Genomic DNA, 15,328 nt, shown 5'->3' on the forward strand with positions numbered 1-15,328 from the left:
GAGAAACAGAACTTTTAAGTTAGGTGTTCGTATTTCTCCTTTCTTCCTGATGCATCTCTCCATGGCTTAGAAGTAAATGCTTTTAATGTTTTCCCTTCTGTAGTATTAGGAAAAAAAAGTGTTTAGAGGAAATTTTAGGTATGAGTAATACTAGCTTTGAATGTGTTTTGCCTTCTATAGGTTTTCTGAAGCATGGGAGCTGTGCAGACTTCTGAATGACCAGTCTAGTTGGAATGAGCTGGCCAAAGCTTGCTTACATCATATGGAGGTGGATTTCGCAATACGCGTTTATCGGACATTTGGTAATGCTGGGATGGTGATGTCACTAGAGCAAATAAAGGTAAAATGGAATGTCCCTTTTAAATAGGAAATACAGTGATTTAATTCTTCTTTAAGAATTGCTGAATTCTTACTTTTGTGGCAATTTGGGGTTTTTTTAAATAGAAAGTGATTTATTTTCAAGGGGGTTAATAGCTGTAGAGGAGAAAGTGTCAAACAACGTAACTTACTTGGTTTTCTGTTGAAGTGGTTGCAGTCTCTACTGGAATGCACAACATTCCTTTCTGTATTTGCTTGAAAACAGCAGAATATATTAATGTCTCAGGCATTTGGAGGCTCTGTTTTCCTTTGGTTTTTTTGAGAAAATGTTTAAGGCCTCTATTATTTAAAACTTAAAAAAAAGAGATTGCAGTTATACATCTAAAAGTGTGGATGAAATAGTACCTTAAAAATATACTTCTGCAAATTGCTGAATTTAGACAGTGTTAGCTGTAGTGGCTTTGAGTTACAATAAGATAGTGAGTTTTCTGGTTTGTAGAATCTGATACACATGGTTGTAAAATGTAAGGACATTTTGTTTTACTGTGCTTACTAGATTATATTACTTATAACTATTTTTTTTCTTTTGGACTATTTTGGCACCTATTGCATCTTTTTACAGGGAATAGAAGACCACAACCTTTTAGCGGGACATCTTGCCATGTTTACTAGTGATTTTAATCTGGCTCAGGATCTATATCTGGCATCCTCCTGTCCTATTGCTGCACTTGAGGTACTCATTTAAGATGTGTAAATTTTTTTCTGCTGTTTTCCTCTCCACCTTTATGTTAGAATATTTTATCTTCTGATAATTCTGCCCTTTTATAGTTTTGTTCTTGCCATTGTGTGACTGACAGACATTCTTTCAGGATGAATGTCCCTCTCTCAAATTGTCTGAATCTTTCTAGAATACTAGCTCTGTATTTGTATTTAGAATACTAGAAAGTTCATATTAGAATTCAGAACTTGATACTTGCATCAGAAAATGTTACTGTTCCTTGTCAATAGATGCGAAAAGACTTGCAGCATTGGGACAGTGCACTTCAACTGGCAAAGCGTTTGGCGCCAGACCAAATCCCTTTCATATCAAAGGAATATGCAGTGCAGCTTGAATTCACGTAAGTTCTCCTGTAAAGTTGCAGTATAAGAATATTAAACCAATACACATGCTTACTAGAAAAACATAGACTGCATTGCTGAGAGAGGATTCTGTGAGGTCTTGAAGCTAAAGTACAAGGAAGAGTAGTTTTCTAAGGAATACTTCATGCAAGAGACATATGTTAGCAAATAATAGTTGCTTTTGATTAATTTCAGTATATCTGGGCTCTTTGCAACTGGTAGGTCCACTATATAGTAATATAATCTATTAAATAAATACTTTGTTGCAAGCAAGTGCTTGGAAAATAGAGAAAGTTCACACCATTTAATGCTTCTTGCATTGGATGAAGGTCTTGCCTTTTCCCTGTCTTTCCTTTGATATCTAGTAGCCTTCATTTTCTTACATGTTTTACATAGAGGAGTGTCAAATCTCAAGGCTGCCAGTTCGTGAAAGAGAGAAAGTATTAACCATTTGCTGTGATTTTAAAGTCTATTTTATAGCTAATTCTTCCCAGATAAAACCTGGTCTGTTTAATGTCTAAACCAAGAGAAAAAACTCTTATCTGTTAATAGTTTTTAGGCAAATCCTTCCCCTTGGCATTGCCCATGGCACTGAGAAACACTTGTTGGTCATAGAAAGGAAGGAATGGAGGCAGCTGAAGCAATGCAACCATCTGTAACTTGAGTTCTGAATGTACTTAAGTAAAGAAAATGCCTTTGTTTCATGTTGCAAAAATTCTACATAATTTAGAAGGCTAGTTTCATTTGTCTACTAGAATAATGTGGAAGTAGAGATGAGATTATTGAGGTGTATTGTGCAGATAGATTCTTTGCCTGCCATTCCAAGGGGCTTATTGGTCTCAGTATAATGGCATTGAGAGATGGACTGCCTCTTTGACTAATAGCTTGATAAAGTGCATGGGAAGTGCCATGACATACTGTGTAACTGTCCATCTTTTGCATACTTCACATCCTTGTATGGAGTTGTGTCTAAAGCAGGGCAGATACATGCATAATCTGTGCAGCTGGAAGGGAACCATCTCTTCCTATTAATATTCTTCCATATAACTTCCAATTTTCTTTTAGGGGTGATTATATTAATGCTCTGGCACATTATGAGAAGGGAATCACTGGAAACAATAAGGTAATTCTTTTTTAGTAATGACAGCATTTGTACTATTATACTGCACATTAAGTTGTCATATTTTAGACTAATTTGAATTCAGATTTTTTTGTTCAGCTCTAAATCTGTATGCTCTTGCTTTTGTGATAGCAGTAGTCTTTGCACTTCTCTTAATTTTAACATGCAGAATGATGCTTGCTCTAGGTATCAAGCCCTATTGCTATTGTATTAACATGGCATAACTAGACTTAGGTTTTTATAATTTGAGTAATTTTATGACAGACGTGCAAATGACAGGGGAAATATTGCTAAGATTTTCATTGTTATAACAGAAGTCCTAATTATTCCTTCTGTTCTTCTTTACTGAATCGGTATCTATATAAAGACAAGCAAGAATTGTGTTAGAAAATAAACATCATATTCAGTAGATCCTCTCTTATTCTGGCATTACTTCCCCTAACATTTGCAAAATGTCTATTATGAAGCAGTTTAAATGATAATAGGGTGTTGTGATTTTAACTTGGCTGGCAGCCAAACATCACACAGCCGCTTGCTCACCCTTTCCCACCCAGGAAATAGAGAAGAGAATCAGAAGGGTAAAAGTGAGAAAACTCATGGGTTGAGATAAAAGCAATTTAATAAATTAAAAATAAATAAATAAAAATAATAATTACAATAATAGTGATAATAATGGAATGGACAAATTAGTGATGCACAGTGCGATTGCTCACCACCTGCCAAGTGATGCCCAGCCTGTTCATGGCTATCGATCCCAGAGGAGAGCAAATCCCAAAACCATGAGTGAGAGAGAGAAGGCTTTCCAGACAATCCTTGTTTATATACTGAAGGTGACGTTATATGATATGGAATATCCCAAATGCCAATTTGGATCTGTTGCTCTTGCTATGCTCCCCCCAGCTTCTTCTGCACCTGCAGACTAGCAAAACATGGGAAGTTGTAAAGTCCTTGATGTCTTAGCAACAACTAAAAACATCAGTATATTATCAACATTCTTCTCATACCAAATCCCATATTAATCTATCTACTAAGAAGAAAATTAGCTCTATCCCAGGCAAAACCAGAACATAGGGGAACATAATAGGGGAAGTAGCAATGTTTTCTGAATTCAGGGTATTTGGCTTTATGAAACATCAGTGGCCTTACCACCTTTAAAAAAAAATAAAGGAAATATCCTGCTTGTAGTTTCTCTTTTTCTTTACTGTTGGTTTTGGAGGAAAGAGGAGATTAGCTGTCTGTCTGTAAAACATTCTTCTCATGTATGCTTGGTCTGGACAGATCCAGACATTACTTTAAAACGTAAAAAATAAACTTTGATGTTACAGTAAAACATAAAAAATAAAACCAAAGCTTAAGAAGAAAACTAAGCTGAGTTTTCTAGATAAGTGACAGCTGCAGCTAGGCAAGCATTTTGAAACAAAAATTTATTTAACTGAGTCGATGTAATGTTTTGTTAATTTGTTTCAATGCTTGGTTACTGTGGCTTTTATGACCTGATATTTCTGATGTATAATGTATAGTTACTGCTTTTCATGTGATTGCCAGTACCAGGAACATGATGAAGCTTGCCTTGCTGGAGTGGCTCAAATGTCCATTCGAATGGGAGATATCCGTCGAGGGGTAAACCGGGCCATTAAACATCCCAGTAGGTTACTAAAAAGAGACTGTGGAGCTATTCTGGAGAGTATGAAGGTATTTAAGAGTTAATAAAGCTAAGGCTGAATATATGAATTCATTAAGCTATTTACTTATTTGTAATCTTAATTTAGAAATGATATTTTAATGTTTTCCAATATTGTAGCAATTTTCAGAAGCTGCTCAGCTGTATGAGAAGGGACAATATTATGACAAGGCAGCATCAGTGTACATCCGGTGTAAAAACTGGTAAGTACAGGTTTCAGGGAAGTGTTACATGTTAGAGGATTTGCTGTGGTGCTGTTTGGAAAGGAATGATTCTCTGAATAGCACAAATGTCTCATTAGTTATGTTTCATTGATTTTATTGTTCCCTCCCCCAAATGTAAACAAGAACAGTGTTCTCTAAGAATCTTGTGTTGGTTTAAATATAGTCTTAATGTAAGTGGGAGTCTTCCCTTTTTCTGCTTTTCGTGTTATGTTTGAAGTTACCTGCAATTTTGAGTCCTTTGTGTATGTGCACATGCACGCACTCAATTTAGTAATTTTATTCGTGTGGTTACTGTTTAGTTCATCATATTTCTTCAGTTGTAAAATATGTAGCTGAGACTGAATATTCAGACAGTTGGAAATGTTTCCAAGTTGCTGGTTCATGTGGAGTCTGTATCATGAGTAGTCAAAATCGCTGGCATTATGTCATTGCATTTTAATTTTTTTTAAGTTAATTGAATTATTGTCAAGTTTCCAGTGGAAAAGTACAATTTACTGAGAGAACTAAGGGCTTAATTCTTGCCTAATTACATTTTATGGACTTCTAATATTAAGAACTGATTGGACCAGGGACAGAAAGACTCCTCCTCTTTCATATGAGTGCTCTCAAAATTGGGTTGGAATATTATGTTAATTTACTTAGGACAATTTGATTCCAGCACAGAAGTGTCAGTGGCATCAATGTGCCAAGAGAACACTTTGTTAAGTAGGGTAGCTTGCATACAATGATAGCCTTGATTTGGAAAGTGAGATTTGTTTACTGTAGCAGAGAAGGTTCAGTTTGGGGAGTGCTCTTTCTTTGAGGCAGAGAGGTGAGGTTGAAGGTCAGCCTCTCTTCAGTCTCTCATATCCTTTGTCTTGAAAGGCCCACTGCTTAGTTTGCTTAGTTTCCACTGTGTACAACTGCTGGAAGCACTGACCTAGTTCTGCGTTCTTCCACGCTCTGCTGCTACGGATGTCTCTCAGAGAATCTGGTTCTCATTGACTAGAGTCCTCTGTACAACCTGTGGCCTTAAGCACACAATCGCAGGAGTAATCACAACTGCACCTCTACTGGTGGTCTTTTGTACTCTTGCACATTCTTTCAGGTTACAGTTTTAATACTGTGCTGCTTCTGTAGATTAATTAGAGAATACCAGAGGTAAAAATTGTTGGTCTGGCACTTCTTATGCTCGTACATCTCAAACTTAAAAAAGAGAAGATGTTATCCTTCTTTAAGCTTGTATGTTCATGAAGCAGTCCGTAATTTCCAGTTCTTACATCTATAAAGGGTAGCTCTTTGAAAGTGCCTTCAAAGCTTATATGTTATGTTCAATTACTTCTTTTTTAACCTCCTTTTCAATGTTGGTATAAATATGCGTGTTTTACTGGAGAAAATTTGAAACCAGATATATTTATTAAATAACTCTTATCTCGTCTTTCTAGGGCAAAGGTTGGTGAGCTTCTTCCTCATGTTTCATCTCCAAAGATTCACCTACAGTATGCAAAGGCCAAAGAAGCAGATGGCAGGTGCATTTGAATGCTTCTTTTTTTATATAAAACATGTTATTATTATTATTATTATTATTATTGTTGTTGTTATTATTATACATACTCTTTTTGTAAAATAAATTAAAAGACAGACTTTAAAGTTTGCATGAAATAGTCTTGTGAAAATGGATTCTGAAATATATAAACTTAAGGTGTTGTGTAGAGATTTTAAACATAATCTAAGGACCTTCCACTAGTATCAAAGATGTGTTTCTAATTAATTGTTTTCCTATCTAAGTATAAAATACCGTATGTTTCTTTCACAGTGTGTTGTAGAGAGTTATTTAAAAGTCAGAAAAACTGATGTGGAACCATTATTTTGCAGGTACAAAGAAGCTGTGGTAGCTTATGCGCATGCAAAACAATGGGACAGTGTAATTCGACTATACTTGGATCACCTTAATAATCCTGAAAAGGCTGTTAATATTGTGAGAGAAACACAGTCTCTTGATGGAGCAAAAATGGTGGCGAGGTAACAACCGTATTATGCAGGTTAAAAAAACAAAGTTGAAAGAGGCCGTACGTAGTTGGAAGTTGGTGAGGCTTGCTAACATATCAGACTCTGGTTACTGGTACTTGGCCAGTAACTATGTATTTCAGTTTATTGATTTGAGTTCTTTAAAATCTGGACAGCTGAGCAGGTCCTCATTTTTTTTTTCTTTCTTTTCTTTTAACTTTCTGGTTAAAATTATATTAACCTGAAGTAATAAGTTCAGACAATAATAAAAGTTGCCATGCTGTATTATTTATACTGAGATAATTTTAGTAACTTATTTAAAATAATCGAGATGTAAAACAAATTAAAAATGTATCATATTTGTATGCCACAAAACATACTATATTCCTAAAATAATTGGTGTATGCATTATTTTAATCAGTACTAATGTATTAATTTGTTCGTTGTGATTAGATTCTTTCTGCAACTTGGTGACTATGGTTCTGCCATCCAGTTCCTGGTCATGTCCAAGTGCAATAATGAAGCTTTCACATTAGCTCAGCAACACAACAAGATGGAGATTTATGCCGATATCATCAGTGAGTATTCCGGGTTAATAGTTTACTTGCAGTATGTTTTGCTGTTCTTTTAATTGGTTTAGACCAAGTTGAAATCATAAGACAAGAGGTGTGGAGTTTTGTTTCCCAGCCTTTTCCATTTCCAGTCACCGTGGACACATTTGGCAATCTGTGTCTTAATTCAGGCCTACAAGCTAAGCGTTGCTTTCGGCTTAGGTTGATCTTCAGTATAGGTTGTTTTCACATCTTACCCGTGTGCTAGAGCTTTTTCTGTTTATATTTTTCTGATAAAGCATTTGTCTAGACTATTTTCTTGTGTCCGTTGAGGAATCCCTTTCTTTGCCCTTGATATATATAGTACTGCTTTTCCAAAACTGAGAATATTACTGGTACTGTTCTTGATTTTTATCCCCTCTTTTCCTTTTTTCATGGTTCCAGCTCTTTTCTTTTATGTATATGTCACTTAACTTTCCTTTTTTTCCCTTTAAGGCCCTTTATGGCCTACTTTTGTCTCAGTGGGAGACAAAAAGGAGACCTTTACTGAGAAGCTGAATTTTACCTCAGGCCATCAAGTTAGTGGCCAGCTTGTCAATGTGCAAAAATATTTATATTTTTCACTTGTGTCAGGCACTCTCCTTTGTGGTAACAGTTCCACATACATACCTACCAAATTATCTCGTATTTTCAATTGACCTCTTCCTTTAAAAAAACATATTCTTGTTATGAAGGTTATAAAAACTTGGCAACAGCTAGCTTGGTGACGTACTGTTGCAGTCAAGGTGGCCACTATTGTTCTGCTGTTCCTTATGCTTTCTTCTTTCTCTCCTATCCAAAATAGGATATCTCAAATTGTAAGCTAAGTGGGTGGAAAAAGGGTTTAAAACTACCTTAGGGGTAGTGGCTGTCTTTGCTTCAGACGTGTACAGTAAACTGGAGTCTTGATTATAAGGCTAAGTAGCATTCCGTGCTACCGCGTGGTTACATTGGTCCTGACAGTCTCGCTCTGTGCAATGCAGGGATACTCGCATATTCTTAAACTGTGAAAATAATCCAGGGGATAGTCTCATAATTACTTGCTCTGTTTTATTGTTGCCAAGACATAATGGAAAAATTCATTAGTAGGTCATAGTTACACCATTTTATTATGTTTGTTATATGGCGGAAAACCTATGGAAACAATTATTTCACGGCATTATTAGCTTCTAATGTCTGACAGGAAAATATAAAAATAGGAAAGAAATGTTTAAGACATAACTTGAGTCTTTTTGAATGTCAGTAGAAAAAAAAAGACATAGAATAGGAATTTGTTCCTTCAGTAGGGCCTTTATCTTAATAAGAATACTCTGCTGTCATTGATATCTATCTGTGCCAGGTTCTGAAAGTACTACCAATGAAGACTATCAGAGCATCGCACTCTATTTTGAAGGAGAAAAGAAACATTTTCAGGCGGGAAAATTTTTCTTGCTGTGTGGTCAATACGGACGGGTCAGTACTGAAAGGACAAAATCGTGATAGTTAAACATTCATTGAAACTGTTCAAAATGCAGTACTTCAAAATCAGGGAAGTTCATAGTTCATACTTCAGCTGCCTTAACTGATGACATATAACTGATATTTTTTAAAAGTGTAAAAAGCTTAAGTAAACTATTTATATTTACAATTATCTACATTGTATTCTTTGAATTATACGCTGCCATACAAGTAACTCCTTCATAGCATTAGAGACTCCAGTTGGATCAATGATATATTATTCTCAATTAATCTCTCAATGTCATGAACATAGAAGTAGAATTTATTTATATTTTATTAGCCTGACCAATGAAGATTTGGTTGCTGACTAATTAATTCATTTAATACTGTAGCATGCCCTAACTTAAAGGGTTTTTTTTTAAAAAAGGAAATGCGTTAATGGAAGTATGTCAATGGACACACTTCCTTTTGATCAGTTACAAATCAGTGAACTGACACATTGAATGCTTGACTTTTGCATAAGGAACACATACCAAAATATGTTAATGATTTTTACAAATTACAGCCATTGTAGGTGGTCACCTATGTGTCTCCTTCAGCTGGGGCACAGGGAGAGTCCAACGGCACATTAATCATTAATTTCTTCTCACCATATCACTGTGAAGATCTTTCACAGTTAGATAAAGGTATACACCAGAATTTGGCAAAGACTGGACTCTTCTTTCTTGTGGGAGTATCTGTAAGAGCACCTGCTACTTCTATAGTGTATGTGGTTATCCTTATGGCTGTAAAATACAGTCAAGGTAAACATTCAGTGTGCCACTTGTCTGTCAAAATGCTGAGAGAAGTAACTTGATAAAAATTGGGAAAATGTTAATTATATGTGTTTCAGTTTTAACTTTTTTCTATATCATTTTAGGCATTGAAACACTTCCTGAAAAGTCCAAGCACAGAAGATAACTTGGCTATAGAAATGGCAATTGAAACAGTAAGCAACTTCGATAAAACAGAAAGTTCTTAATCTTTTCAAGAAGACCCCCAGGTCCTTTTCTGCAAAGCTCCTTTCCAGCTGGGTGGCCCCTAGCATGTACTGGCACATGGGATTGTTCCCCCCAGGTGCAATATTTTATACTTCCTTTATTGAACTTCATGAGGTTCCTTTAAGCCCATTTCTCCAGTCTGTCAAGGACCCTTCAGATGGCAGCACAGCCCCACTGCGCCAGCTTGCTAAGGGTGCACTCTGCCCCATCATCCAGATCAGACTGGACCCGGTATTGACCTCTGGGGTACACTGCTAGTTACTAGCCTTCAACTAGACTTTTTGTTACTGATCACAACACTCTGGGCCTGACCATTCAGCCATTTTTCCGTCCACCTCACTGTCTGCTCATCTAGCCCATACTTCATCAGCTTCTCTATGAGGATGGGAAACAGTGTCAAAAGCCTTTCTGAAGTCAAGGTAGACAGTGTCCACTGCTTATTGCTCTCACCTTCCACTATCAGACAGAAGACCAGCTGCAGTATGTCTTACTAACACGTGTCTTGGTTTTCATCTTTATTATCGCTAAAAATCTCTTTTCCATCCCTGAAAAAGGAAGAAATTTGAGATGAACCAATCTTTGCTTAGTTATTTTGGAACTCCAAAACTCTGCAGTCACCAGGTCTCCAGCTCATGCGGCACTTCAGTACATGTGAACCTACTCTGTTTCTTGAGATTCCCTCCTAGACAATATGTGCTGGAAACCTGCCTAAGCTGGCCCATTGCCAGCTTCCACCTAAGCATCCACTGCAACTTGCACTTTCTGTCGTCCAAACCATGCTCAGACTGCCTCTGTTCCCTTGAAGAACCCACAGCTTTGAAAATCTTGTTAGGTATTACTATAGTTTTTTAGACTCTTCGACAGTAGACCTGACTCTGCTTAGAGCTAGCACACCCACTCTTGAGGCTTTTCATCCCACAGAGCTTTTGGCAGGGCTTGTACGACTGAAGTTTGAGGTGTCTAATGCTTTCCTCTGGATCCAGGTGTTTCAGACCAAATGAATAAACCAAAGACTATGAAACAACCCAAAGACTATTGCTGAAGTTGTACTATATGTATCCTTGTGGAATCTCAATGTCTCAGACGTACTTTTGAGACTGTCTCTTCAACTGGCCAGATAGTGCTGGCTCTATTCTAGTGACCAGCACAGAATATTGCTCTGAGACACAAGTTGTGCTGGGTTGATAGACATGGCTTTGTGACAGCAGACTTCAGCTGCTGCTCCCTAGATTCGGACGCTTTCCCAGCACTGAAGCAGAGGAACAGTTCATGCTGGTAGAGACATATTTAGTTATAATCCCCTGACATAACACATGAGAAAATAAATATGAACTACTGCATGTCAAAACTGATGAACCAATCAGTAATCATCTGGTTTGAACACACAGAACTGAAAAAAAATCATGTTTTAAATCTGTCTGGTTTCAGTGTTCTTATGGAAAGCTTCCTTATGAGTAAGTATTTTTGCTTTTACTTTCACAGCATAATTTCTTCTGTCTTTATTTAATAGGTGGGACGGGCAAAAGATGAAGCCCTAACAAATCAGCTGATAGACTATCTTATGGGAGAGAGTGATGGCATGCCAAAGGTATTGTATTTTTATCACTGGTGTTGTGTCACATTGCTGTGCTACAAGATCTTTTGAGCTTATTTTGTCCTAAAATTTTTGGTGTACACAGATTGTGTTTTAGCTTGGTTCCATTAAGAAGCAAGATTTATATGATCACTCTGTGATGTAACATGAAGTTACATTCACCCAGTAACTTCAGTTTCAGAAAGATAAAAAAGAAAGTAACTATCTTAGGTACAATCATCTTTCTCCAGCTTTATGAAGGCAAGTAGTTGGACAGAGGAGATTCAAGTTAGCGCTCGTACTGAAGGAATGAGACAAAACTTAGCTGCTGTTGCCTTTCCCAGATGGACAATCGGCATGTGTGTGTCTCAGGACTAGCTACCACACTAATCTCTTCTTGCAGTGTGATCTCGAACTGTTGCAGTGGAAAAAAGTAAGGTAGTAAATAGGAGATGAAGGACAAAAGCCCAAAGATGATCAGGCTACTTTAGTTCCTGTATTCGCACATCAGCACAAGACACAAAAAGTTGTGGACAGATTTTCAAAATTACCAGCTCCCCATTGATTTCTGGAGTGATTAATGACCATGTTTTCAAAACGTGCTTAGCCCACAGCAACTAAAACTTTGCCACTGAGATCACTTGAAAATGTAACTACTTCATGTGCATGTCATATTACAGTTAAACCTTAATTTTAAGATTGTCTTTCTTTTTGGAATTCTTATTTGTAGAAGAGTTTAGTTTAAAGTTTGAATTGATTTTTCATAAAGCCAGTTTAATTTCCACATACAGGCTATAGTTCTGTAAACTAAAACACAGAGTTTCTGTTCTCTGTTGGAGAATAAAATTACATATTTAATTTATGATAAAAAATTAAACAGCAAGCACATTTGAAGATATTTGGTGACAGACCTTCCTGACGTGGAAGTTTGATTAACAATAGGAGAATAAAATTCTTTGGACACTTATTTTTATGTTTTCACTCATCATTGTCGTAGAAAATCTTCTTTGGATCCTTAGAACCTTACTTTTTTTTTCTTTTATACTATTTAGGAGGTGCTTTGTGAGATAAGAGGTGCTCTGTGCTATGAGGCTTCTTTTAGTGTCATGTGATCAATTAATTAGATTTAGAAGGGACCATTACCCTTTCTTTCAGGTTTTCTGTTCTGTTGTTAAAAGCAAACCATCCACAGGTTGTAATAGAAGGCTTTTGGCAGACTGTTAGTCTATTTAATCTTTTTCTCTCTTGTATATGTGATTTGGGAGTTGGAAGATACTTGCTGACAGATTCTTGTGTATTAGTTGCCAATGCCATATGTTTGGTAGTAAAAGAAGAGGATCATTCACAAACTAAGCAGCACATAGATTAAATCTGTGCTATATGTACAATAGAGAAAGTAGATTTTGACCATATTCCATTGGTATGAATTTTTTTTCCAGGACAGATTAAAAATGTCCACTGTGAATATGATGTTAGCCATCAGAACAGCAGCATTTGAGGTTAAGTTGACAAACTGCTCTTTTGCAGAATGACTGCTGATGTGCTGTATGGTGTCTCTGAGTTTGAGCTATAGAAAAACACGCTTCACAATCTGTTTTTGGCTTTGATGTTCACAGAACTTACTATACATTCAATAATAATGGGGCTTGAGTTCATGGAACTTAGTGGCTGAGCCACTTCAAGCTGTACTGCCTTTTACAGCAGAGCTGGAACGTGAGCTAAGTGGCGCTGCTTCTGTGGTTTTCTACTGTGAAAGCCAGACCCCAGATGTGAATGTTGCAGTCTGCCATTAGTTCATTAATCAAGGAATTTAAGGTCTCATACAAACTCACAGTAAATACAGTCAGGTGCAGAATGGTATGTGTGGAAGAGTAAGTTCTGCCTTTCTGACGGGAGTAAGGTTTGGTAACGATGGAGATGACATGATCTTGGTGCAGGAAGTTTATTTCACCCCTAATATTACAGCTGTGGTTTAGGATTCTGTTGGGAGATTAGGAATTCTGGCTCCTTTTCTCTTTGTATGGTGCCTAGAGATTAAGGGTTTGGTATTTTAGACTTTAAAAGACACTGGATGGCCAAGCCAACTTTGCTTTTATAAAATTAAATAGCAAAAACAACCAAACCTCTCGCTCTTTATTATTTACCTCTTATTATTTACCTTTAATTTGAAATGTGAACATTAATAAAATTATGAGAGAAGCAAAACATAGTGAAACAAATAAAATGCAACTGCAAGAGACCAGAAGAGAATGAAGCTGTTGGAGGCATTAGATGAAAAATCTGTGCAGCATCAGTGTAAGCAAAAGTAATTTCATATTTATGCTGAAAATTGGGTGGACAGAAACTGTAGCATCCAATCTCTTTTCTAAGAGCAGCAGCCTAGCCATATGGTTGAACGAAGTGCATAGGACTGGATAAGGGAAGTGAGCTCCAGTATGGTCTCCATAGTGGAGAGATTCTAAAGATGTTAGAAACACATAGGAATTCTGTGAATGCCATAATTGCCATATTTAACATTGTTTTGAACTTCAATGTAGAGCTTTTTTTTCCTTGTTTAAAAGCTCTCTCTTGTTCTTCTGAATGCTTTAATCCAATCTGCCATAGTCTCTCTCAGTGAGTAACAAAATTTTACTTTATCAAATCATACATATTTGTTTTAAAAATCCACTTTAAAAACAATTAATCTTTATCTATTATGCTATGGAGTCAGTATTTTTGAAATTAGCAAGCAAATTAGTTTGTTTTTAGAGAACAGCAGCTTTTATGTGGTGGTATTTTTGTAAAGCTGAAAGTAAGAGTGAACTTAAATTAGCCAAGCAGCAGAAACTTGCTAATCCTTTCAAACATGGATCTTCAGACCAGATCATCACTCACAGCATCCTCATTGCATTAAATCATTCGCAGCCAACAGCTATGTGGCATTTTAATGAAGTACCATATTATCAAAATTATTCTGCTTTCCAAAATTTTACACTATTGTCTGACTGTAAACTATCTCTTCAATGTGTTATTCTGACAACTACTGTATTTGTTAACTTTAACATGTGAAAATTCTTTATTTGTCATGTGTGTTCTTTTGAAATTTTTCAGGGAGTATTAACTAGCAAGGTTCTGCTGTTTTCTGTGTGCATATGTTCTAAGTACATGTGTTTTAAAAGCAAAACTAAATTAAAATCATGGCTATCTAATATTAAGATCAGTTAGATTGCAATAATAATTTTTTCCAAAGACCTTAGGAAATGTGTTGTCAATTGAAAATTCCTTCCTGCATTTTTTGCTTTTTAAATTGCTGACTTTAAAGTTAGGAATATGAAGGTAAAACAAGAAGCTACGTTTTCTTAAATGCCTTCTACTTTTATTTTTTTTCTGCATATGGCTGCCATGTACATTATTGAAATATTTAAGTAAAATATAGTTAGTGACATGGCAAATAAAATATAAGACCACTGGTCCGTGCTAGAACAGGATCCTTCTGCTGTGGCAGAAGACAAGGAAGAAGCAGCCAGGGTGGGAAAGAAGTGTGGCCTTCTGTTGTCATTGGTGGAATGACCATCTGTGGTCACTAGGAGGTGTCAGAAGTTGGGAAGAATTACATCATAACCTACCATTCATAATAATTTTTGTTTTACCTCAGTCAGGGAGTAGCAATTTATAGTGGACAAATAATATCCACTAATATAAGTAGATTTGGTTGCTTTATTATCCAAATAACTATTTCATTGTTGTTAAAGTGTGGTTCTTCTGACGTTCGCCCTTTTGATCATGTGTTACTTAAAATTCTGCTCTATCATTAGATTTAAAGTAATTACTTTTGGTCACTTAATGGTTTTTCTTATATTGTGAGCTAAAAAGAAGAATTTGACTGGTCTTTCTTCTTTCTGTATGCCAGTCTTTCTCTCTTGCTTTTATTTCTGTGCTTTTTCATCATTTTTTCCTTGCCTCTCAAGCACGGAGTTAATCTTTGCAGTCATCTTCTTTCTAAGGAAGTGTCTTCATATCTTCCACATCCTTTGAATTTCTGCTTTTTGTGCTTTGTGTTTGAGTCTTACATACAAAACCCACACAGCATTCCAGAGAACAGCACAATGTTGAATAATACAATTCTTCTTTTTAAAGAGTTTTTTATACAATTTTAACATAGAATACACATTGTAAATGTTTGGGTTTACTACGAATATTGCAGAATGAGTTGGTTTGGTTTTTTTGCTAAGTTGTCTATAAAGCTAAAGGGGGGGGGGGG

General features: G+C 36.2%; 1 protein-coding gene across 1 annotated transcript in view; it reads left to right on the forward strand.

Moving 5' to 3' along the window:
• Positions 1–15,328, forward strand: part of WDR19 (WD repeat domain 19) — a 44,974-nt gene that overhangs the window by 19,002 nt on the left and 10,644 nt on the right. The window contains exons 17-28 of the mRNA XM_029084575.1: positions 181–340; positions 941–1,051; positions 1,327–1,436; positions 2,503–2,560; positions 4,103–4,249; positions 4,359–4,441; positions 5,887–5,970; positions 6,317–6,463; positions 6,902–7,026; positions 8,378–8,490; positions 9,395–9,463; positions 11,026–11,103. Of these exons, the coding sequence (XP_028940408.1) occupies positions 181–340; positions 941–1,051; positions 1,327–1,436; positions 2,503–2,560; positions 4,103–4,249; positions 4,359–4,441; positions 5,887–5,970; positions 6,317–6,463; positions 6,902–7,026; positions 8,378–8,490; positions 9,395–9,463; positions 11,026–11,103 (1,285 nt within the window). The remainder of the gene's footprint in view (positions 1–180; positions 341–940; positions 1,052–1,326; positions 1,437–2,502; positions 2,561–4,102; positions 4,250–4,358; positions 4,442–5,886; positions 5,971–6,316; positions 6,464–6,901; positions 7,027–8,377; positions 8,491–9,394; positions 9,464–11,025; positions 11,104–15,328) is intronic.

Source organism: Antrostomus carolinensis, unplaced genomic scaffold (genome assembly GCF_000700745.2).
Source record: "Antrostomus carolinensis isolate BGI_N321 unplaced genomic scaffold, ASM70074v2 scaffold10314, whole genome shotgun sequence".
NCBI lineage: Eukaryota > Metazoa > Chordata > Aves > Caprimulgiformes > Caprimulgidae > Antrostomus > Antrostomus carolinensis.